Raw genomic sequence first — 26596 nt, forward strand, 5'->3', positions numbered from 1 at the left:
ACTTTATCAGCTGCAACCTCTATTCCCTTCTCCCTCATATGCTTATCTAGCCTCATTTTAAATGTATTTATACTATTCGGTGCAACCACTCCCTATGGTAACGAGTTCTACATTTTCACCATTCTCTTACATAAAGAAGGTTCTTCTGAATACTTTATACTGATGGCCTCTAGCTTTGCTCTTCCCCACAAATGGAAACACTCTGTTTGTGTCTACTCTATTAAAACCTTTCATAATTTTAAAGATCACTATTAGGTCACCCTTTTCAAGAGAAAAGAGATCCAGCCTGTTCATCCTCTCTTGATTGGTCGAACTATTTATCTTGTAGGCTTTGCTATACCAGTGATTTGTAATCATTGGTAGCAGTTGACTCCAATGAACTATTCCGCAAGCTTGAAAAAATTATTTTGGTTATATTTTCTCAGAGTTCAAAGTGCTCTTTATATCTTGTCTAATTATTTTCATTTTTGACATTCCTATTTCCCAAATGAACCCATTATCAATGAATTAAAGTCATACTGGTCTCAACACAGCGTTTTAAAAATATGGTTCTTCTGAATGATGCCCCCATTAGCAAAGCTTACAAAATAAATAGTTATACCTATCAAGAAAGGATGAATAAGCTGGGTCTCTTTTCTCTTGAAAAGGGAAGGCTGAGGGATCTAATAGAGAGCTTGAAAATTATGAAAGGTTTTGATAGAGTAGACACAAAGAAGGTGTTTCCACTTGTGGGCAAGAGCAAAACCAGAGGCCATCAATATATGACAGTCACCAAGAAAGAAAGCAGTGTATTCGGAAGTACCTTCTTTACCCAGAATGGTGAGAATGTGGAACTCACTACCACGGGGAGTGGTTGAAGTGACTGCTGTAGATGTATTTAAGGGGAAGCTAGATAAACAGATGAGGGAGAAGAGAACAGAGGGTTATGCTGATAAAGTTAGATGAGAAAGGATGGGAGGAGGCTCAAGTGGAGCCTAAACACCGGCATGTACTGGTTGGGCCAAATGGCCTGTTTCTGTGCTGTAGATTCTACGTAATTCTATGTAAAACAGCTCTTTAGAGATGATACTAAGAGGAATTCAGATGAATACCTTGAAATACCCATTTTATATACAAATGAGTCAAATGAGATAATATAGTACACCCTGCAGTATGAGCAGGGGGAATTTTGTCAGGAGTAATCAAAACATATTCCACTGAATTGTCCATTTGACTAGTGTCTGTTTAAAAAATTGGGCATTTTATTTGCAATGAAATTGTTGATTTTTCTTTATGTAGTCCAAAAACTATGTTGATGTCTGCAGGATCTTGCAGCTTAAGCCAAAACATACACTGCTCAGTCTGCAGATTTCTAAGACGACCTGTTTTAGGTGTTAGAGAATTTAATCTAAACATTAACTACTTTATTATTGCTATAGTCAACATGATCCATTACAGGATACTGCTAATTCATTTCTTCATTTGTAAAAAGTCAAGGCATTACAGTTGTGATTTACATCTATAATTATGTATATCTCACACACGAGCATTATCAAGGTCCTTCTTGGAAGTGGAGTAACAGTTATATTTCACAGTTCTGCACTGAATAATGGGTTTATATCATTTTTGTAAGCATGTAGGACATTTAATGCAAATTTAAGTTAATGTGAACAGTATTTCACCTTGCTTTGCAAATGTGCTATCATTTTTTTCTTTTTGGGCCACAAATCATTCTCTAGTTGATCGAACAGGCATCTGACCTGCTTCTACTATTTAACAAATATTTTTGAACTGGCAACTAGAAATTGTGGTTTAGTGGTTCAATTAAAATATTTCTGCTTTTCTCACTTCCCAGTGGAAAAAAACACCCAGTGTTCTAGTTGGTTCTTTCTAGAAACAGAATGTCAGATCACAAACTTGCTGTGTTGGGAACTGAGTAATAGAATGGATAGCATACTATTCTTGACCTGAATTTGCATCTACTGCTGACTGATGGCATGACGATCTGCTCTTTCTGCTAGCAGTAAACGTCCTAAGTGAAATGGGCAACAACAATCCAGTCTACAGCCAGAAAGTGCCTGCAGCACAAAACTGTAACACATGCATTAATTGGCACTAAATTGTGACATTGGGAAAAATCTAACTCGTAAGGGGTCCTTTACTGGCAATTGAGTTTGATATTTTTGAAGGGTACGTTTTGTAGGTCTTCAGTCGACCTCTTGTTTGTGCAATAATTTGACACTGGTGCTGCATGGAAAAGTTTCCTACCACTAACATTTTTTTATATCGATAGTATAAATATATTTATTCAATGTATGTATAACCTTGACACAAATTTAATGCTTTCTGTCACAAATGCATCACTTAAATGCATTCTGATTTGTAAATATATGCTCAAAGAAGGATGTCAAAATTGAAGTTGCTGCATCAAAGTAACAAAAGGTTACATTCTGTTAAATGCAGAACTTCTGCTGTTGTACATCATTTAAATTAGTACTTTAATTCCATAGCACAGTTCTCAAGAGCAATGTGTGTTGTAAAAATGGTGTAATCTGAGACTTAGCATCGCATTAATACATAATAGTGACAGGTATGATCAGTGCTTTTGTAACTTAAAAAAAAATACTAAATGGAAAGTGGCACTGTTTCTTGTCGGATGAAACCAATGGCCTTTGCAGACCAAGGAGAAACAGTAAATGGAGAAATGCTGTGACACCTGAGCAGACCTACATGGGCATCAATTAAATGAATTGGTTAACTGGTAATTGGGATTACACTTTTGTTTTTTTTATAATTGAATAATTTTTCTTGTCATATGACTTGCTGAAATAAAACCCATTGACATTTCTTTTTGAGATATATTCCACATATCGTATATGTCCAATGAAACTTTATTGTATAACTTTTAATATTTAATTTGTGTGAATATAGTTTATACGATTTGACTTGAAATTTGCAAAATGAATTGGTTAACTGGTAATTGGGATTACACTTTGTTTTTTTTATAATTGAATAATTTTTCTTGTCTTTAGTGTATTCAGTTACACTGTAGAAACCTTTAATCTGGACTATTTGACTCTTAAAAGATTGTTTTCTTAAACTGACACTGACGTAACAGATTATTTTGGGAGTTGTCTGTATTTTTAGAAAGAAAACCTTTAAAATCTGTTGGTAAGGATCTATTTGTACGTTTCAGGAATTTGCTTAATATAATTATGTGTAAAGAGTGTAGGTCTTGGTACTGGACTTGGTAAACTTTTTTAAAAAAAATAACATTTGAAAGTGTGTGACGAAAAATATTATTTTTGTTTCAAGATGGCCCTCGTCCATCTCAGAAAGAAATTATTTCATTACGGGCTTTTATGCTGCTATTTTTGAAGCAACTAATTTTGAAGGTAAGAAACATTAAAAATGGTTTGCTTTTCAGTTAATTCTGTTAGATTATAGAAACCAGGGGCTCAATTTTCCCCAGTTATCTGTGCTCTTTTTTTGGCGTGCACAACTTCTTTTGGCATAAATTAAAATATCCAAGTTTCCCCAAAGTTTCTGCGCCAGCGTAACTCAGTTAGGTATGAATTTTTTTTTAGGTAGTTTTTTTTGCGTCATGGGGGTGTAACCTGATGTCTGCGTCAGTTTTTCACATTTAAGCAAGTTTGGTCAACTTAGAATTTTCCAAGGATGGCGTATGTGCCCACTCCCAAAAAACCTTCTGGGCACTTAAAAAAAAAACCCAGCGCACATTAAAAAATTGGCGCAGAAAGACGCCATTGTTTTTATGCAAGAAGACAAAAAATATGCATCATGAAGCTTAATTTTTTCAAATTCAAAAGGGAGAAAATGGAAGTCTAATGCAATTCTTTAATTTTTGATTTTTTTTCAAAAGTACCACGCCACCACCAAACGTCTCCTCACCGGGCTAGAGCGTTGGAGCGTCGGCTGCTGGCAGAATCGCTACCTTGCCCACACACGGGCTCGGGGTTCAGCTTCAAAAGAAGGGATGGAAGCCAAAGTGAAGGGATGAGAACACTTCGACAATGAGGGAGTGGGGGCGGTGAGGGGGTGGACGCCGAGCCCGTGTTCGAGCGAGGAAGCGATTATGCCGGCCAACCCTCGAGCCCAGTGAGGAGACGTTCGGTGGGTGGGTGGGGTGGTTCTTTGAAAAAAATCTAAAATTAAAGAATTACATTAAACTTCGTTGTCCCAAATGTCCTCATTTGAATGTCCAGCCTCCCGTTCTAAGCAAGCCTATTGCGCATGCGCAGACCTGCATCCATACTAGGGCGTCGACCTTGGGGAGAGAGAGAGAGAGAGAGAGAGAGAGGAAAGAAGGTTTGGGTGCTTTGTCCTGCTGTTTCGAGCTCCTTGCAAAGCTACAATTTAATTAAGGGGGCAATATTGACAATGGCATATCTCATGCAAGTCTTCTGTATGATGGTGCTGTGGAGAAGAAGATTGATTAGACATCATTGCATGAGGAACCTCGGAGCACGTAGGATGCTGGGCAGGAGGCCTCATCCACATCGGGTATATTGAGACGGGCGTTCATACCTGCACCAGTGTGAGAAGGCTGCGTTTCCGCAAAGAAGTTGCAACCGAGATCTGTGAGTTAGTAAAAGCAGATCTGCACCCAAGAAGTGTCAGGAGGACTGTTTTGTCAGTTGAAGTGCACTTTCAATTTATGCATCTGGATCATTCCAGGCCACAACTGGGGATGTGTGCGGCATTTCTCAACGTGCAACACATATCTGCATTCGACAAGTGACTGCTGCGCTATATGCCTGGAGGAATGACGACATAAAGTTCCCCATGAATGCCCAGGTAATGCGTGACAGGGCTGTGGGCTTCTCCAGGATTGCTGGCTTCCCAAAGGTACAGGGTTGCATTAATTGTACCCACGTCGTCTTGTGAGCACCTTTGGAGGATTCCGAGATGTACAGAAACAGAAAAGGCTTCTACCCCATTAATGTATAGCTCGTATGTGGCGACATGCATCGCATCATGTCAGTTGATGCAAGATACCCTGGGAGCACCCATGATGCATTAATTCTATGTGAGAGGGCTATATTTGCCATGTTTCCGCAGCAGCCAGAAAGGCAGAACTGGCTACTGGGAGACAAAGGGTACGGCCTTGCCACCTGGCTCATGACGCCCCTACGCATAACCTGGACGGAAGCTGACCAGGAATACAACATGTCACATGTTGTGACGCGCAGCATAATAGGACGGAACATTGGAATCTTGAAACAGCGTTTCCGACGCCTGGACCATTCCGGAGGCTACTTGCAGTACTCCCCTAAGGTTATTGGTCAGTTCACTGTTGTGTGCTGCATGCTGCATAACTTAGCCATCATGAGGAAGCAGCAATTGGTAGTAGAAGACCCACCTGAGGTGAGAGTGGCTGATGATGAGGAGGAACATGCAGATGACGAGGAGGAGGAGGAAGACATGCAGCTACCTGAACCCGGAGCACAACGGGCGGAGGTGGGTGGGCTGTCGTGCCCCTTTAACGATTGCTCGAGCCTTGTGCCAGCAGCTCATCCGTGAATGTTTTGCTGTCTGAAGGCTCAGCCAGCAACTATTCCAAATGGACCATGTTTAATGTATGGACCTGTTCCACAATGTTGTGTTGTGTTAATGGAACAAATAATGGAAATGATTCAGTTATCATTTTAAATATATTTTATTCAAAAGTTTAACACTTGTTTTTACTTAACTTTAATAAAAATATTCTTGTATCAACTTTAAAGTTTTCAGTTAAGATCACTTACAAACTTTAAGATCACTTACAAACATTTAAACTTGTAAATTTACATCACTTACAAAAAACGTTTAATTTGAGAACAGTTACAACAATAATAATAACAATAATAACAACATCAACAGCAGCAAAGAAAGGCTTCACCTATTTCTCCTTCACATTCTAAGACCGTCTGCTGCGCTTGGTCTTGGTGACTTCACTCCTGTCCGCAGGCGGTGGCACAGCGTTTCTCGGGTTGGTACCAAGCTTATTCTTTCGAGCAAGTCGTGTAATGCGCACTTCTTGATGCGGGGCGTGGGCAGGTGGTAATGTAGAAGGTCCAGCTTGGGCCTCTTCAGAGGTTGGTCTGGGGATTGGAGTGGGAGTAGCAGTTGATTCCGTCAATGGCAATGGGGCCTGGGCGTGTTCCCTTATTGCAGCAGCTAACTCCGACAATCCCTCCCTCATGTGCCTCGACAGTGTCGCAACTACCTACAACATTCCCTCCCTCATGTTCATTGACAGTGTCTCAACTACCTGCAACATTCCCTCCATGTTCATCAACAGTGTATCAGCTACCTGCAACATTCCCTCCCTCAAGTGCCCGGACAGTGTTCCCATTTCTCGTGAAATTGCTGTTACTTCTCCCGACAGTCCCGATACCTCATCACCCACCCGACTGATGGTGTCCAGGTGTGATCGCGTAAGGTCAGTGCTCTCCGCATTCATTGCCATCATCTGAACCACACCTGTTAGATCCTGCACCTCAGCAGACCGCGGTTGAGCTCTCCTTCCCCTCCTCCCCACGTGTGTGCCTCCTACCCCACTACTGGGACCCGCAGCCTCGGAAGATGGGGCCCTGGGTATGCCTTGCTGCACCACACCACTAGAACCCGCAGCCTTGGAAGGTGGAGACCTGGGTGTGCCTTGCCGCGTCCCACCACTGGGACCCGCAGCCTCGGACGTTAGGAAACCATGGAATGTCCCACCAACACTCAAACCGTGAGTCACGGAAGGGACTGGCTCCTCCATGGGCAACACCTGCACTTCCACCAAAGTCAGTAAAACAGTGGGGGTTTCATCCATCTCCAGCCCCTCACCCTCTCCCTCATCCCCATACTCATGGTCTGGAGGGTGGGATTGGAAGATGTTCTCCTCTTCAGGCTCGTCCGGGTCTGAATAATCTGCTGCATCGGCTTCAGCCTCGTCAGGGTTGGCCTCAAGTTCTGCAAAATATAACAAAACAGACAAATGGTTAGCAGCAGAGGAGGGGGCAGGGTGGCATGAGTAGGCTCACACAGTGCATGCAGCAGGCTCATTTGAAGGACCACGATGAATGATAGCACATTGCATCAACCGAAGCATAGCTGACGGAGACAACCCCATGAACCGAAGCATGGCTAGCCCACGCAGCACTAAACATTTAGCAAAGCCAGACTGTGGAATTTGCAGAATTTACCCTCCCTCGAGTGTGAGCCCAGCTTGTGCTTTTCTCCAGGCAGGGCACACCAAAGCAGTGACCCTCTCTTCCAAGGGTGTCAGTGGCTGCAGATTTGCTGGGCCTCCTCCTGTTTGAGTTCTTTCCCTTTTGTTGTGTGCCACCTTCCTCTGCAAAGATGAAAATATAACTTTTTAGTGAGGGTGTCTTTCTGCTGGACTGAACATACAGATGGTCACATTTACAATTGCAATTCCAGTGAATAAATGAAAATATTACTTACACTAACTACTTGACCAAGGTCCTGCCACTTTTTACACTGGTCTCCAGAAGTCATGGTGGTCGCCATTTCACAGTAATCTTCTGCAAGTTGGTTCCAGCGTTTCTTCATTTCTTTGAGTGAAACTTTTATGTGACCTCTGCTGGTGTCCAGCTTGTGCCATCTGGTCTCAATTACAGTAACTAGTGCCTCCACTTCGTCTCGTGAGAAATTCTTGGTCCTTCAGCATATTGCAGCTCTGATTTTTCCACTGAGAATTAAAGTTCTCACACAATTGGCTCTTTAAAAATGGCCGAATGCAGACTGGGAGGTGTACTGGGCATGTGCGCCCATAACAGTCACGTAAAAAACGGCATTTTTTTCCCCCGTGCATGCGCAGAAGGGGGCCTTACATCGTTTTTACGGCGCAGATAGTCTGCTCCACCCCACCCCCGAAGCTGAAGGACAGGCTGTGCGGCGCCAATATCAAAAATTAGGGGAAACTTGTTCTTTTGAAGTAGTCAGGGCCTAACTATAGAAATACACCAAAAAATGGCATTGGGGAAAATTGAGCCCCAGGAAAGATCACCACAGCGATGAAAGAAAATTCATTGCATGTTCCTACAATTGCATTCTGTCAAGTTTGTAGTGAAAAAATTGAAAATATGTTGGCATAATAAATTGTCCCATGATACACTTGGTCCTCCATGACAGAATTCACCTAATGTATGATGATCTGACTATGTATTTATTGTGTATAGTTGTTAAAATATAAATTGTCAACTATAGTTCTTTTTTTTGAATAGGATCGTGGTGTGAAGGAAGATGAACTTCAAAGTATTCTTAACTACCTGTTAACCATGCATGAGGTAAATTTTAAAAGCACCACGACATTTTTTCTTTATTTTTTAACAAGAAAATCACATTGACCCAGAAATTGCGGTTGGAAGCTTCCCGCAGGCAGATGCCTCTGACCGCAAAAATTTCTATGAAATTACCTGGTGGTCCTGGAGGTTCGGAGGCTTATGACCCTGGGCCTCTATGCGAAAGCCTTTGTAGGGGCACACGTATCCCAGTAGCGTAAGGGTTTCGTATGCATCACTGAGATCACTTGGGCCGGCCCAACCTATCCGAGTAGGGGCATCCCCATTCATCATCATCATCAAAAGCAGTCCCTCGGAATTGAGGAATACTTGCTTCTACTCTTAGCATGAGTTCTCAGGTGACTATACAGTCCAATACGAGAACCACAGTCCCTGTCACAGGTGGGACAGACAGTGGTTGAAGAAAAGGGTGGGTGGGGAGTCTGGTTTATTCATGTTCCTTCTGCTACCTGTGCTTGATTTCTGCATGCTCTCGGCGACGAGACTCGAGAAGCTCAGTGCCCTCCAAGATGCACTTCCTCCAATTAGGGCGGTCTTTGGCCAGCGACTCCCAGGTGTCAGTGGGGATGTCGCACTTTATCAGGGAGGCTTTGAGGGTGTCCTTGTAACGTTTCCGCTGCTCACCTTTAGCTCATTTGTCGTGGACGAGTTTCGAGTAGAGCGCTTGCTTTGGGAGTCTCATGTCTGGCACGCGAACTATGTGGTCTGCCCACCGGAGCTGATCAAGTGTGGTCAATGCTTCAATGCTGATGATGTTGGCCTGGATGAGGACGCTAATGTTGGTGCGTCTGTCCTCCCAGGGGATTTGTAGGATCTGCGGAGACATCGTTGGTGGTATTTCTCCTTACGGTAATTCCGTTTCTACGGAGCTGCCATAAGAATGAATGGGAATACCCCCAAAAACACATACACTGAAAATAACTATTAAAAAAAATCACATATTTCAAATTAATAAAAATGGAATTAACTTAGAATAGCTCACGCAATGAAATCAAATTAAGTGTTTCAAACAATAATTTAATTTTTTGAAAAATAAATTTACACATTTTAAAGGGTCTAAAAATTAACTTGTCTTATTTAACAGGATTTTAAATGATTAAATTTTTTTTTAAACTTTTTTTGTGTACTTTAAAAGTCTTACGCTGTAAGAATTTGAAGGCAGTCACTTTGCAGGATTTGGGCAAAAATCCAACTCTGGAGAGGCCCTTTAGTTTCGGATGCGGTTGATCTGTCGAGATCAAGTTCTGGGTTTAGGCGCATGCATTTTGCATACCAAAATCCGGAACTTGCAGGGGCCTCACTGGCGCATGCGCACCTCATACAGGCCTGTGGGGAGTGCAATTTCAGGCCCATTAATCAGAATTGAAATTGCAGAAATAGTAGAGCATTACTTTAATAAACATGTGCATTCTAGCTATTTGTTGGAGTTCTATCTTTTACAATGTGTGCTGACCTCATAAGTAGTTTTGATATATCAAAACTACTTCTTATTCTGGGTCTATCTCAAAGGCTGAATGAGTTAATGGTGTACTTAACCATATAGACCAGAAAGGTCCCAGTTTCATTGCGTGAGCTATTCTAAGTTAATTGATTACATTACATGTATTTTGATATCAGGTGAAGAAGGAATCGGGTTTGGTTGTGATACCTTCCATATTCAGATAGCGCACAGATATCGCCTAGGTCCATAGATGAAAAATGACCATTAGGAAAAGGTACAAGAAGTCTAATCCCGATGGGACTGTACCTCAAGCAGAAATCAGCACTTTAAGGAGAGGAGGAAATTGGAAAGGGAAGTAAAACTTGCTAACCTTCATTGAGCTTTGTAAAATTAGCTGCAATTTGTCCCATTGAAATTAATGGAGCATGACATGGTAGAACATTTTAAATACTTCATCAATTTAAATTTCCACTCCCAATTTCACACAGTGCAATGTTATTGGTTTGATCCCACCCATAATCATATATATTTTATCTGAAATATTTTAATATATATAAGGAAAGTATTTAAAAATAAGTATACACATCCCCAGTTTGAGAACAGTGCAGAACAAGCAGTATAATTCAGTGTTGCCAACTTGCAAAGTGTTAGCTGTGGCTCAGTGGGTATCATCATCGCCTCTCAGTCAGAAGGTTGTGAGTTAACCCAACAACATAAGAAATAGGAGCAGGAATAGGCCATTTGGCCCCTTGAGCCTGCTCCCTAATTCAATAAGATCATGGCTGATCTGATCATGGACTCAGCTCCACTTCCCTGCCCACTCCCCATAACCCTTTTCTCCCTTATCGCTCAAAAATATGTCTATCTCCACCTTAAATATATTCAATGACCCAGCCTCCACAGCCCTCCAGGGTATAGAATTGCAAAGATTTACCACCCTCTGAGTGAAGAAATTTCTCATTTCAGTACAGAAATGGGAGGATAGAGCAGATGAATATGTGGCTGGAAAGATGGTGCAGGCGGGAGGGCTTTAGTTTCCTGAGGCATTGGGACTGCTTCCGGGGGAGGTGGGATCTGTACAAGCCAGACAGGTTGCACCTCAACAGAGTCGGAACCAATATCGGCAGGGTGGTGGGGGGGGCTGCTGTTGGGGGGGGTGGGGTTTAAACTAGCTTGGCAGGAGGATCGGAACCTGAAAATAGATTCAGTAGGGAGGGGAGTAAAGCTGGAATTAGGAAGCAAAAATAAAGAAAGTGAGTTTGAAGGCTAGAGGAAACAAGCAGGAAAAAAGGGTAAAAAAAAAATCAAAATTAAAGGCACTTGGTCGAAATGCACATAGCATTTGTAACAAAATAGATGAGCTGACGGCACAAATTGAGACAAATGGTTATAATCTGATAGCCATTACAGAGACGTGGTTGTAAGGTGACCAAGACTGGGAATGAAATATTCAGGGGTACTTGGCAATCGGGAAGGACAGCGAGAAAGGAAAAGGAGGTGGGGTAGCTCTATTGATAAAGGATGGAATCACTGCAATAGTAAGAAACGATATTGGCTCAAATGGTAAGGGTGTTAAAACAGTTTAGGTGGAGATACGGAACAATAAGGAGAAAAAGTCACTGGTGGGCGTAGTTTGTAGGCCCCCCTAACAGTAGCAACCCTGTTGGTCGAAGCATAAACCAGGAAATAGTGGGGGCTTGTAAAAAGGGAACAGCAATGATCATGGGTGATTTTAACCTCCATATTGATTGGACAAATCAAATTGATCAGGGTAGCCTTGAGGAGGAGTTCCTAGAGTGCATAAGGGATAGGTTCTTTGAGCAGTATGTAATGGAACCAACCAGGTGGCAGGCTATCTTAGATCTGGTCCTGTGTAATGAGACAGGATTAATAAACAATCTCCTCGTAAAGGATCCCCTCGGAATGAGTGATCATAACATGATTGAATTTCAAATTCAAATGGAGGGTGAGAAAGTTGGATTTCTAACTAGTGTACTAGGCTTAAATAAAGGAGACTATGAAGTTATGAGGGCAAAGTTGGCTAAAGTGGACTGGGAAAATAGATTAAAGTGTTAGGACGGTTGATGAACAGTGGTGTATATTTAAGGAGATATTTCACAACTCTCAAGAAAAATATATTCCAGTGAGGAGGAAAGGGTGTAAGAGAAAAGATAGCCATCCGTGGCTAGCTAAAGAAATAAAGGACGGTATCCAATTAAAACCAAGGGCATACAAAGTGGCCAAAATTAGTGGGAGGACAGAAAACTGGGAAGCTTTTAAAAGCCAGCAAAGAACGATTTTAAAAAATTGATTAAGAAAGGGAAGATAGACTATGAAAGTAAACTAGCACAAAATATAAAAACAGATAGCAAGAGTTTCTATAGGTATATAAAAAGGAAAAGGGTGGCTAAAGTAAATGTTGCTCCCTTAGAGGACGAGACCGGGGAATTAGTAATGGGGAACATGGAGATGGTAGAAACTCTGAACAAATATTTTGTATCAGTCTTTACGGTAGAGGCCACTAACAATATTCCGACAGTGGATAGTCTAGGGGCTATGGGAGGAGGAGTTTAACACAATCACAATCACTAAGGAGGTGGTACACAGTAAGATAATAGGACTAAAGGCAGATAAATCCTCTGGACTGATGGCTTGCATCCTAGGGTCTTAAGAGAAGTAGCGGCAGGAATTGTGGATGCATTGGTTGCAATTTACTAAAATTCCCTGGATTCTGGGGAGGTCCCAGCAGATTGGAAAACTGCAAATGTAACGCCCCTATTTAAAAAAGGAGGCAGCCATAAAGCAGGAAACTATAGACCAGTTAGCCTAACATCTATGGTTGGGAAAATTTTGGAGTCCATTATTAAAGAAGCAGTAGCAGGACATTTGGAAAAGCAAAATTCGGTCAGGCAGAGTCGGCATGGATTTATGAAGGAGAAGTCATGTTTGACAAATTTGCTGGAATTCTTTGAGGATGTAATGAATGGGTGGATAAAGGGGAATCAGTGGATGTGGTGTATTTGGCAAGGTGCCACATAAAAGGTTACTGCACAAGATAAAAGTTCACGGGGTTGGGGGTAATATATTAGCATGGATGGAGGATTGGCTAACTAACAGAGAACAGAGAGTCGGGATAAATGGTTCATTCTCTGGTTGGCAACGAGTAACTAGTGGGGTACCGCAGGGATCAGTGCTGGGACCCCAGCTATTTACAATCTATATTAATGACTTGGAAGAAGGGACTGAGTGTAACGTAGCCAAGTTTGCTGACGATACAAAGCTGGGAGGAAAAGCAATGTATGAGGAGGACACAAAATATCTGCAAAAGGATATAGACAGGCTAAGTGAGCAAAAATTTGGCAGATGGAGTATAATGTTGGAAAGTATGAGGTCATGCACTGTGGCAGAAAAATATCAAAGAGCAAGTTATTATTTAAATGGAGAGAGATTGCAAAGTGCCGCAGTACAACGGGACTTGGGGGGTACTTGTGCATGAAACACAAAAGGATAGTATGCAGGTACAGCAAGTGATTAGCAAGGCCAATGGTATCTTGGCCTTTATTGCAAAGGGGATGGAGTATACAAGCAGGGAAGTCTTGCTGCAGCTATATAAGGTATTGGTGAGGCCACACATGGAATACTGCGTGCAGTTTTGGTGTCCATATTTACAAAAGGATTTACTTGATTTAGAGGCAGTTCAGAGAAGGTTCACTAGGTTGATTCCGGGGATGAAGGGGTTGACTTATGAAGAAAGGTTGAGTAGGTTGGGCCTTTACTTATTGGAATTCAGAAAAATGAGAGGTGATCTGATCGAAACAAATAAGATTATGAGGGGTCTTGACAAGGTGGATGCAAAGAGGATGTTTCCACTGATGGAGGAGACTAGAACTAGAGGGCATGATCTTAGAATAAGGGGCTGTCCATTTAAAACAGAGATGAGAAATTTCTTCTCCCAGAGGGTTGTAAATCTGTGGAATTCGCTGCCTCCGAGAGCTGTGGAAGCTGGGACATTGAATAAATTTAAGACAGAAATAGACACTTTCTTAAGGGGTAATGGGGAGCGGGCGGGGAAGTGGAGCTGAGTCCATGATCAGATCAGCCATGATATTGAATGGCGGAGCAGGCTCAAGGGGCCGCATGGCCTATTCCTGTTCCTATTTCTTATGTTCTTATGTAAATGGCCAACCCCTTATTATGCGACTGTGACCCCTGGTTCTGGACTCCCCAGCCAGGGAAAAATCCTCCCTGCATCTTCCCTGTCAAGCCCTGTAAGAATTTTGTATGTTTGGAATAAAGACCAACATAACATTAGCTTTCTTAATTGCTTGCTGCACCTGTATGTTAATTCTCAGTGATTCGTGTACAAGGACAACCCAGGTCCCTCTAAACACCAGCATTTCCCAATCTCTCACCATTTAAAAAATACTCAGCTTTTCTATTTTTCCTTCCAAAGTGAATAACTTCACATTTCTCCATATTATATTCTATTTGCTGTATTCTTGCCAACTCACTTAGCCTGTCTATATCCCCTTGAACCCTCTTTGCATCTTCTTCAAATCTTACATTTCCACCTAGCTTTGTATCTTCAGCAATCTTGGATGTATTATATTTGGTCCCCTCATCCAAATGATTTATATAGATTGTGATTAGCTGAGGTCCAAGTACTGATCCTTGCGGTACCTCACCAGTTACAGTCTTCCAACCCGAAAATGATCCGTTTACTCCTACTCTCTGTTTTCTGTCCGTTAACTAATCCTCAATTCAAGCTAGTATATTATCCCTAATCCCATGAACCCTAATTTTGTTTAATAACCCCTTGTGTGGCACCTTATCGAATGCTTTCAGAAAATCCAAATACACCACATCCACTGGTTCCCCCTTATCTGTTCTGCAAGCTACAACCTCATTAAAAACTCCCAACAGATTTGTCAAACATGATTTCTCTTTCATAAATCCGTGTTGACTCTGCCCAATGCTATTACTATTTTCTAATTGCCCAGTTACCACGTCGTTAATAATAGATTCTAGCATTTTCCCGAGCATTTTCCCTATTTCCCTGCAGTTCCCTGTTTTCTCTCTCCCTCCTTTATTAAATAGTGGGCTTGCATTTACTACCTTCCAATCCGCGGGAACCGTTGTAGACTCTATGGAATTTTGGAAGATGACAACCAATGCATCCACTAGAATGTAGGCCATCAGGTCCTGGGAATTTATCGGCTTTCAGTCCCGTTAATTTCTTCAGTACTTTTTTTTACTAATACTAATTCCTTTCAGTTCCTCATTCTCGCTAGACCCTTACTTCTCCACTATTTTCAGGAGGTTTTATGCGTCTTCTTCTGTGAAGACAGACACAAAGTATTTGTTTAATTTTTCTGCCATTTCCTTATTCCCCATTATAATTTCTCCTGTCTCAGCCTGTAAGTGGCTCACGTTTACTTTCACTAATCTTTTCCTTTTTACATTGCAGTCTGTTTTTATGTCTCTTACTAGTTTACTCTCATTTTCTAGTTTCCCTTTCTTTTATCAATTTCTTGGACCTCCTTTGCTGAATTTTGAAATCCTCCCATCCAGACTTACTGCTCTTTTTGGTAATTTTATAAGCCTCTTCCTTTGATCTAATGCTATCTTTGACTTCACTTGTTAGCCACGGTTGGACTACTTTTCCTGTGCGGCTTTTGTGCCTTAAAGTAATGTATATTTGTTGCAAATTATGTATTAATTCTTTACTGCTAGCCATTGCTTCTCATACCTTTAATGTAGTTTCCCAATCTTAGCCAACTCGCCCCTCATACCTACGTAATTTGCTTTGTTTAGATTTGTCCCGAGTTTTGGATTTAACTAAATTGCTTTCAAACGTAATATAAAATTCTATCATATTATGGTCACTCTTCCCGAAGAGCCCCTTTACGACAAGGCTATTAATGAACGCTTTCTCGTTGCATAATACTAGATTTAAAATAGCCTGTTCCCTGGTTGGTTCCTCAACATACTGATGTAGAAAACTATCTTGTATACATTACACGAATTCGTCCACCACACTATTGCAGCAAATTTGTTTTGCCCAGTCTATCTGTAGATTAAAGTCTCCCATGATTACCGTATTACCCTTGTTACATGTGCCTCTAATTTCCTGATTTATACTCTGCCCTACATTACAACTACTGTTTGGAGGCCTATAAGCAACTCCCACCAATGTTTTCTGCCTCTTGCTGTTTCTTATCTTCACCCAAACTGATTCTACTACTTGATTTTCAGAGCTAAGATCTTTTCCCTCGATGGTCGTTATCCCTTCCTTCATTATCAATGCTACCTCTCTCTTCTTTTTCCATTTTGCCTATCTCTTCTAAAAATTAAGTATCCTGGAATATTTAGTTCCCAACCGTGGTCACTTTGCAACCACGTCTCCGTAATGGCTATAAGATCAAACCTATTAATTTCTATCTGCGCTATTATTTCATCTATTTTGTTGCAAATGCTTCGCGCATTCAGAGATAGTGCCTTTAGCTTTTACGTTTTTCTCTCTTTCCCTGATGTCACCTTAACCTGACCCACTCTGCTTATTTTTAACCAAAACTCTGCTCTGCTCTAGAGCTTGACATTTCTCTTGCTGCTTTTAAATTTACTCTTACCTGAATCCTCCCACCCTCCCCCTTCATCATTAGGAGGACAGGAAAAAGAGTGGGAGAGCGATAGTGATAGGGGATTTGATTGTAAGGGGAATAGATAGGCGTTTCTGCGGCCGCAACCAAGACTCCAGGATGGTATGTTGCCTCCCTGGTGCAAGGGTCAAGGATGTCTCGGAGCGGGTGCAGGACATTCTGAAAAGGGAGGGTGAACAGCCAGTTGTCGTGGTGCACATTGGTACCAACGATATGGGTAAAAAAGGGATGAGGTCCTACAAGATGAATTTAAGGAGCTAGGAGCTAAATTAAAACGAAGGACTTCAAAAGTAGTAATCTCAGGATTGCTACCAGTGCCACGCAGGATAGCTCAGATGAATACGTGGCTTGAGCAGTGGTGCAGCAGGGAGGGATTCAAATTCCTGGGGCATTGGAACCGGTTCTGGAAGGTGGGACCAGTACAAACCGGACGGTCTGCACCTGGGCAGGACCGGAACCAATGTCCTAGGGGGAGTGTTTGCTAGTGTTGTTGGGGAGAAGTTAAACTAATATGGCAGGGAGACAGAGGGAAACAAAAAGGAGACAAAAGCAAAAGACAGAAAGGAGATGAGTAAAAGTGGAGGGCAGAGAAACCCAAGGCAAAAAACAAAGAGGGACACTGAATATAAAGGGACTGCAGGAGGGGTCAAAACTAAAAATCATGGTTTAAAAACTAGTATTAAAACACTACCTAAACGCGTGCAGCATTCGAAATAAAGTAAATGAGTTGACGGCACAAATCATTACAAATGGGTATGATTTGGTGGCCATTACAGAAACGTGGTTACAGGGTGGCCAAGACTGGGAATTAAACATACAGGGGTATCTGACGATTCAGAAAGATAGACAAGAAGGGAAAGGAGGTGGGGTAGCTCTGTTAATAAAGGATGATATCAGGGCAGTTGTGAGAGACGATATTGGCTCGAATGAACAAAATTTTGAATCATTGTGGGTGGAGATTAGAGATAGTAAGGGAAAAACGTCACTGGTGGGTGTAGTTTTTTCGGCCCTCAAATAATAACTTCACGGTGGGGAGGGCAATAATCAAGGGAATAATGGAGGCATGTGAAAAAGGAATGGCAGTAATCATGGGGGATTTTAACCTACATATCGATAGGTCAAATCAAATCGCACAGGGTAGCCTGGAGGAGGAATTCATAGAATGCATACGGGATTGTTTTTTAGAACAGTATGTTACAGAACCTACAAGGGAGCAAGCTATCTTAGATCTGGTCCTGTGTAATGAGACAGGAAGAATAAACGATCTCCTAGTGAAAGATCCTCTCGGAATGAGTGATCACAGTATGGTTGAATTTGTAATACAGATTGAGGATGAGGAAATAGTGTCTCAAACGAGCGTACTATGCTTAAACAAAGGGGACTACAGTGGGATGAGGGCAGAGTTGGCTAAAGTAGACTGGAAACAAGGACGAAACGGTGGCACAATTGAGGAACAGTGGAGGACTTTTAAGGAGCTCTTTCATAGTGCTCAACAAAAATATATTCCAGTGAAAAAGAAGGGCGCTAAGAGAAGGGATAACCAGCCGTGGCTAATCAAGGAAATAAAGGAGAGTATCAAATTAAAAACCAATGCGTATAAGGTGGCCAAGGTTAGTGGGAAAATAGAAGATTGGGAAAATTTTAAACGACAGCAAAGAATGACTAAGAAAGCAATAGAGAAAGGAAAGATAGATTACGAAGGTAAACTTGCGCAAAACATAAAAACGGATAGTAAAAGCTTTTACAGATATATAAAACGGAAAAGAGTGACTAAAGTAAATGCTGGTCCCTTAGAAGATGAGAAGGGGGATTTAATAATGGGAAATGTGGAAATGACTGAGACCGTAAACAATTATTTTGCTTCGGTTTTCACAGTGGAAGACACAAAAACCATGCCAAACATTGCTGGTCACAAGAATGTGGGAAGGGAGGACCTTGAGACTATCACTATCACGAGAGGGGTAGTGCTGGACAGGCTAATGGGACTCAAGGTAGACAAGTCCCCTGGTCCTGATGAAATGCATCCCAGGGTATTAAAAGAGATGGCGGAAGTTATAGCAGATGCATTCGTTATAATCTACCAAAATTCTCTGGACTCTGGGGAGGTACCAGCGGATTGGAAAGCAGCTAATGTAACGCCTCTGTTTTTAAAAAAAGGGGGCAGACAAAAGGCAGGTAACTATAGGCCGGTTAGTTTAACATCTGTAGTGGGGAAAATGCTTGAAACTATCATTAAGGAAGAAATAGCGGGACATCTAGATAGGAATAGTGCAATCAAGCAGACGCAGCATGGATTCATGAAGGGGAAATCATGTTTAGCTAATTTACTGGAATTGTTTGAGGATATAACAAGCATTGTGGATAGAGGTGTACCGATGGATATGGTGTATTTAGATTTCCAAAAGGCATTCGATAAGGTGCCACACAAAAGGTTACTGCAGAAGATAAAGGTACGCGGAGTCAGAGGAAATGTATTAGCATGGATAGAGAATTGGCTGGCGAACAGAAAGCAGAGAGTCGGGATAAATGGGTCCTTTTCGGGTTGGAAATCGGTGGTTACTGGTGTGTCACAGGGATCGGTGTTGGGACCACAACTGTTTACAATATACATAGATGACCTGGAAGAGGGGACAGAGTGTAGTGTAACAACATTTGCAGATGACACAAAGATTAGTGGGAAAGCGGGTTGTGTAGAGGACACAGAGAGGCTGCAAAGAGATTTAGATAGGTTAAGTGAATGGGCTAAGGTTTGGCAGATGGAATACAATGTTGAAAAGTGTGAGGTTTTCACCTTGGGGGGGGAAAAAAAACAGTTAAAGGGAATATTATTTGAATGGGGAGAAATTACAACATGCTGCGGTGCAGAGGGACCTGGGAGTCCTTGTGCATGAATCCCAAAAAGTTAGTTTGCAGATGCAGCAGGTAATCAGGAAGGCGAATGGAATGTTGGCCTTCATTGCGAGAGGAATGGAGTACAAAAGCAGGGAGGTCCTTCTGCAACTGTATAGGGTATTGGTGAGGCCGCACCTGGAGTACTGCGTGCAGTTTTGGTCACCTTACTTAAGGAAGGATATACTAGCTTTGGAGGGGCTACAGAGACGATTCACTAAGCTGATTCCGGAGATGAGGGGGTTACCTTATGATGATAGATTGAGTAGACTGGGTCTTTACTCGTTGGAGTTCAGAAGGATGAGGGGTGATCTTATAGAAACATTTAAAATAATGAAAGGGATAGACAAGATAGAGGCAGAGAGGTTGTTTCCACTGGTCGGGAAGATTAGAACTCGGGGGCACAGCCTCAAAATACGGGGAAGCCAATTTAAAACTGAGTTGAGAAGGAATTTCTTCTCCCAGAGGGTTGTGAATCTGTGGAATTCTCTGCCCAAGGAAGCAGTTGAGGCTAGCTCATTGAATGTATTCAAGTCACAGATAAATAGATTTTTAACCAATAAGGGAATTAAGGGTTACGGGGAGCGGGCGGGTAAGTGGAGCTGAGTCCACGGCTAGATCGGCCATGATCTTGTTAAATGGCGGAGCAGGCTCTAGTGGCTGAGATGGCCTACTCGTGTTCGTAATTCTTCTTATTTTAAAGCCCTGTCTACTGCCCTAGTTATTCGGTTCGCCAGGACACTGATTCCAGCCCGATTGAAGTGGAGCACATCCCAACTGAACAGCGCCCTTTCTCTCTAGTACTGGTAACCCACAAAACAAAACCCTGCCTCCCACACCAGTCTTTGAGCCACACATTTAACCTAATCTGCTTGTCCCTATGCCAATTGGCACGTGGCTCAGGTAACAATCCAGAGATTATTACCTTTTGAGGTTTTGCTTTTTAATTTGGACCCCAATTTCTCAACCTCTCACAGCAGAACTTCATTCCTAATTCTATCTTTGTCGTTGGTTTGTATGTGGACCACGACAACTGGATCCTCCCCAACCCACTCCAAGTTCTTCTTTAACCATGCCCCGGGCAGGCAACACAACCGTTGAAACTCCTGGTTGCAGCTACAGAGAACAGTATCTCTCGATCTGACTATACGATCTCCGATCGCAACTACATTCCCTTTCACTCCCCCCACTTGAATGGCCTCCTGCAGTTAGTTAGCCAATCCTCTATCCATGCTAATATATTACCCCCAACCGCATGAACTTTTACCTTGTGCAGTAACCTTTTATGTGGCACCTTGTCATATGCCTTTTGGAAGTCCAAATGCACCATATCCACTGGTTCCCCTTTATCCCTCTGATTATACTGTTCCCTACCACAACTACATTCCCTTTCATTCCCGAACTTGAATGGCCTCATGCACCATGGTCAGCTTGCTCATCCATCCTGCAGGCTTTTCCCTCATCCACACAGGCAGCAAGAACCTCATATCTGTAGGATATGGACAAATGCTGAGGCTCCTCCAGCACTGCACCTAGGGTTCCCTTACCTGCCTGAGTTGCAGTCACACCCTCCTGTCCCTGAACACTAGCCAGACCTGTACCACTACCTGACCTAAGGGGTGTGAATGCCTCCTGGATCAAAGTGTCCAGGTAACGCTCCCACTCCCTGATGCTTTGCAATGTTTGCACCTCAGACTCCAGCTGAAAAACTCTGAGCTGAAGTTCCTCAAGATGCAGGCACTTACTGCAAACATGGTTGTCCGGGATCACAATACTCTCCACAGACTCCCACATGCTGCAGTTACGGCACACCACCTGCACTGTCATCCCAAGCTGACCTTGTTCTATTTAATTAAATGTAATTACATTTGCATTGAAGTAACTTAGTGTACAGTTTAGTTTCTTGACTCATTAATGGATCTCGATTAAGTTATGGGTCATGAAATTAAATATCTACTTGTAACAAAAAATATTACAAATAGTGGAGGCACTAAGCAGCAACTCCTTCCCCCTCTTCTCCAGTCTTTCCAAATTCCCAAATAAAATACTGTGTTTAAGTGCTCTCCGTTTAATGCCGCTCTGTGCAGATCATGTCTGTCTTTTGGATGAGACATTAAACCAAGGTCCTGTCTGCTCTCTCAGGTGGACATAAATTATACCACGGCACAATTTCGAAGAAGAGCAAGGGAGTTATCCCTGGTGTCCTCGCCAATAGTTATACCTCAACAACAACAACTTCTACTGATATAGCGCCTTTAATGCAGTGAAACATCTCAAAGCGCTTCACAGGAGTATTATGAGATAAAAAAATTTGAGGTAACAAAAAAACAGATTATCTGGTCATTATCACATTGTTGTTTGTGGGAGTTTGCTGTGTGCAAAATTGGCTGCAGTATTCCTGCATTACAACAGTGACTACACTCCAAAAGTACTTCATTGGCTGTAAAGCGCTTTGAGACATCCGTGTGGTCATGAAAGGCACCATATAAATGTAAGTCTTTCTTTCTAATTCTAATTGTACCAATTTAAAACTGGTATGTATGGCTTTAAATATTCAATTGAATAGGTTAGAACTGTTTCATCGTTGTGGCATACAACTCAAACTGCTGGCCATCAATCAATACTGTTCTATTGTGCAAGATGTGTTCATAAATATAAGGAGCTAATGTGAATTGAAGAGAGTTTTATTTTGTCTGGTTTGCTAACTGGCTTTCTATACCTTGAAAACAGGATGAAAACATTCATGATGTTCTGCAACTGCTGGTTGCACTGATGTCAGAACACCCTGCATCCATGATACCTGCTTTTGATCAGCGAAATGGAATACGGTGAGGACATAATTATAAGATAGTTACTAATAAATCCAATGGGGAATTCAGGAAAAACTTCTTTATCCAAAGAGTGGTAAGAACGTGGAACGTGCTACCACAAGGACTAGTTGAGGCAAATAGCAAAGATGCATTTAAGGGGAAGCTAGATAAGCATATGAGGGGGGAAAGGAATAGAAGGATATGCTGTTAAGGTTAGCTAGGGGTGGGAGTAGGTTTGTGTGGAGCATAAATGTCTGGATAGATCAATTGAGCCAAATGTTTCTGTCCTGTAGACTCTGGGCTAGAATTTCCATTCTGGCCGCCGGATTACTGCCCAGTTACAGGCCGTTTTAACAAAAAATGCAAATCCTCATTTCCTCCAATGACTCCTCTCTGGGAGGGGCAGGCGGCTCCTCCTGTGCAACTGTAAAACCATAACATTAATGGTTGGCGACAGGGGAGGGGTCAGAGGTAACATGAGAGTAATTCACTTTGCGCAGGCTTATGTGGAGAGCAAACATATATTACCGAGAATCATTACATGAAACTATCAGAAGCAGAGTAGACAGAAACTACATGACATAACAAGACTTGAGTCCCAAACAGTATGTTGCTTTCCAAGATACAGAGTGTGATCAACCAAAAATTCATGTCAGATCTAACAACATTTCGTGCTCCCAGCATTACATTACATTCTACATTATATTGACATAACATTGAATTACATGACCGCAGTACAGTCCAGGGATTATGCAGACTTACCCTCCGCGGTAACCGGTTCAGCACCAACACACATGGCGGTGCGATCATACGCTCCCATCAGGGCTACAGTGCATTCATCGAAATCCGTTAATTCAACAGTCTGCAGCGGACCTCTGCCCATTTTACGGAGCTCCGCCCTATTGCTGGCTAATTTTTTTTGCAAAGGTGACAAAAAATGAGTAAACTAATTTCACAGCTACTATTAAGGAACACACACATACATATACAGGTAGACATCCCCAATTAACCATCCCCATCGAGTGCACCATTTAAGTTCCGTTAGGATGCAAGTGTTGCATGACGAACACATAAAAATACGGAAGACTAACACAATGAGATCGATGATGGGAAATAAAAAATGACACCAAGCTTTACAACACAATAAAATGTGGCACTAAAGAGTAATTAGTCAGCGCATGATAAAAGTTATTACCTACTTTACTGTCGCCGTCCCAACGATGTCATTCCAACGTTTGCAGCACTGGTTCGCTCCCCGCATCACGGGCCGACGGATGACACCGCCTCAGCGATGTTTCGCCATATCCTCTGGTACACGTTTGGTGCAGGTTTCCTCGCCACCTCATATCAATTGTTCCCAGCGAGCCTCCGCTTCGTGCACCAATGATTCCTGGGCTTCTTCACAGAAACGCACGGCCTTCCTTCTCCCACCAACCTCCCTCTCCATTCCACGGGGTCAAGTTTCGGCCCTGATTTGCTCCTATTTTTTTGGAGCAACTAGTTTAGAATGGAGTATCTTAGAAATTGCAATTCTCGGCATTTAGTTTGCTTCAGTTCTAGTCAGTTAGAACAGTTTCATTTTGGAACAGATTTTCTTTTTCAAAAGGGGGCGTGTCCGGCCACTTATGCCTGTTTTGCAAGTTTAGGCAGTAAAAACTTGCTCCAAACTAACTTAAAATGGAGTAAGTGTAGATTTTTCTACGCTCAGAAAAACCTTGCCTACACTTTAGAAACCTGGCGTAAGTTACATAGAAACATAGAAAATAGATGCAGGAGTAGGCCATTCGGCCCTTCGAGCCTGCACCACCATTCGATAAGATCATGGCTGATCATTCCCTCAGTACCCCTTTCTTGCTTTTTCTCCATACCCCTTGATCCCTTTAGCCATAAGGCCCATATCTAACTCGCTCTTGAATATATCCAATGAACTGGCATCAACAACTCTCTGCGGCAGGGAATTCCACAGGTTAACAACTCTCTGAGTGAAGAAGTTTCTCCTCATCTCAGTCCTAAATGGCCGACCCCTTATCCAAAGACTGTGTCCCCTGGTTCTGGACTTCCCCAACATCAGGAACAATCTACCAGCATCTAACCTGTCCCGTCCCGTCAGAATTTTGTATGTTTCTATGAGATCCCCTCTCATCCTTCTAAACTCCAATGTACAAAGGCCCAGTTGATCCAGTCTCTCCTCATATGTCAGTCCGGCCATCCCGGGAATCAGTCTGCTGAAACTTCGCTGCACTCCCTCAATAGCAAGAACGTCCTTCCTTAGATTAGGAGACCAAAATTGAACACAATATTCCAGGTGAGGCCTCACCAAGGCCCTGTACAACTGCAGTAAGACCTCCCTGTTCCTATACTCCCCTAGCTATGAAGGCCAACATACCATTTGCCGCCTTCACCGCCTGCTGCACCTGTATGCCAACTTTCAATGACTGATGAATCATGACACCCATATCTCGTTGCACCTCCCCTTTTCCTAATCTGCCGCCATTCAGATAATATTCTGTCTTCGCGTTTTTTCCCCCAAAGTAGATAACCTCACATTTATCCATATTACAGCATCTGCCATGCTTTTGCCCACTCACCTAACCTGTCCAAGTCACCCTGCAGCCTCTTAGCGCCCCCCTCACAGCTCTCACCGCCACCCAGTTTAGTGTCATCAGCAAACTTGGAGATATTACACTCAATTCCTCCATCCAAATGATTGATGTATATTGTAAAGAGCTGGGGTCCCAGCACTGAGCCCTGCGGTACCCCACTAGTCACTGCCTGCCATTCTGAAAAGGACCTGTTTATCCCGACTCTCTGCTTCCTGTCTGCCAACCAGTTCTCTATCCACTTCAGTATATTACCCCCAATACCATGTGCTTTGATTTTGCACACCAATCTCTTGTGTGGGACCTTGTCAAAAGCCTTTTGTAAGTCCAAATACACCACATCCACTGGTTCTCCCTTTTCCACCCTACTAGTTACATCCTCAAAAAATTCCAGATGATTTGTCAAGCATGATTTCCCCTTCATAAATCCATGCTGACTTGGACCGATCCTGTCACTGATTTCCAAATGCGCTGCTATTTCATCCTTAATAATTGATTCCAACATTTTCCCCACCACTGATGCCAGGCTATAACCGGTCTATAATTACCGGCTTTCTCTCTCCCACCCTTTTTAAAAAGTGGTGTTACATTAGCTACCCTCCAGTCCATAAGAACTGATCCCGAGTCGATAGACTGTTGGAAAATGATCACCAATGCATTCACTATTTCTAGGGCCACTTCCTTAAGTACTCTATCAGGCCCCGGTGATTTATCAGACTTCAATCCCATCACTTTCCCTAACACAATTTCCCGCCTAATAAGGATATCCTTCAGTTCCTCCTTCTCACTAGACCCTCGGTCCCCTAGTACTTTTGGAAGGTTATTTGCGTCTTCCTTTGTGAAGACAGAACCAAAGTATTTGTTCAATTGGTCTGGCATTTCTTTGTTCCCCATTATAAATTCGCCTCAATCTTACTGCAAGGGACCTACGTTTGTCTTCACTAATATTTTTCTCTTCACATAGCTATTGAAGCTTTTGCAGTCAGTTTTTATGTTCCCGGCAAGCTTCTTCTCATACTCTATTTTCCCCCTCTTAATTAAATCCTCTGTCCTCCTCTGCTGAATTCTAAATTACTCCGAGTCCTCAGGTTTGCTGCTTTTTCTGGACAATTTATATGCCTCTTCCTTGGATTTAACAGTATCCTTAATTTCCCTTGTTAGCTACGGTTGAGCCACCTTCCCCATTTTATTTTTACTCCAGACAGGGATGTACAATTGTTGAAGTTCATCCATGTGACCTTTAAATGTTTGCATTGCCGATCCACTGTCAACCCTTTAAGTATCATTCGCCAGTCTACTCGAGCCAATTCACGCCTCAACCCATCGAAGTTACCTTTCCTTAAGTTCAGGACCAATGAAGAATTCTACCATGTTATGGTCACTCTTCCCCAAGGGGTCTCGCACAACAAGATTGCTAATTAGTCCTTTCTCATTACACATCACCCAGTCTAGGATGGCTAGCTCCCTGGTTGGTTCCTTGACATATTGGTCTAGAAAACCATCCCTAATACACTCCAGGAAATCCTCCTCCACCGCATTGCTACCAGTTTGGTTAGCCCAATCAATATGTAGATTAAAGTCACCCATGATGACTGCTGTACCTTTATTGCATGCATTCCTTATTTCTTGTTTGATGCTGTCCCCAACCTTACTACTACTGTTTGGTGGTCTGTACACAACTCCCACTCGCATTTTCTGCTCCTTGGTATTCCGCAGCTCCACCCATACCGATTCCACATCATCCAAGCTAATGTCCTTTCTTACTATTACATTAATTTCCTCTTTAACCAGCAATGCCACCCCACCTCCTTTTCCTTTCTGTCTATCCTTCCTAAATGTTGAATACCTCTGGATGTTGAGTTCCCAGCCTTGGTCGCCCTGGAGCCATGTCTCCGTGATG

General features: G+C 42.5%; 1 protein-coding gene across 1 annotated transcript in view; it reads left to right on the forward strand.

Moving 5' to 3' along the window:
* The window catches only part of nbeaa (neurobeachin a), a 1211357-nt gene that overhangs the window by 355727 nt on the left and 829034 nt on the right, over positions 1 to 26596 (forward strand). Inside the window, exons 14-16 of the mRNA XM_070892347.1 lie at positions 3295 to 3374; positions 8220 to 8282; positions 22017 to 22114. Of these exons, the coding sequence (XP_070748448.1) occupies positions 3295 to 3374; positions 8220 to 8282; positions 22017 to 22114 (241 nt within the window). The remainder of the gene's footprint in view (positions 1 to 3294; positions 3375 to 8219; positions 8283 to 22016; positions 22115 to 26596) is intronic.

Source organism: Pristiophorus japonicus, chromosome 10 (genome assembly GCF_044704955.1).
Source record: "Pristiophorus japonicus isolate sPriJap1 chromosome 10, sPriJap1.hap1, whole genome shotgun sequence".
Taxonomy (NCBI): Eukaryota; Metazoa; Chordata; class Chondrichthyes; family Pristiophoridae; genus Pristiophorus; species Pristiophorus japonicus.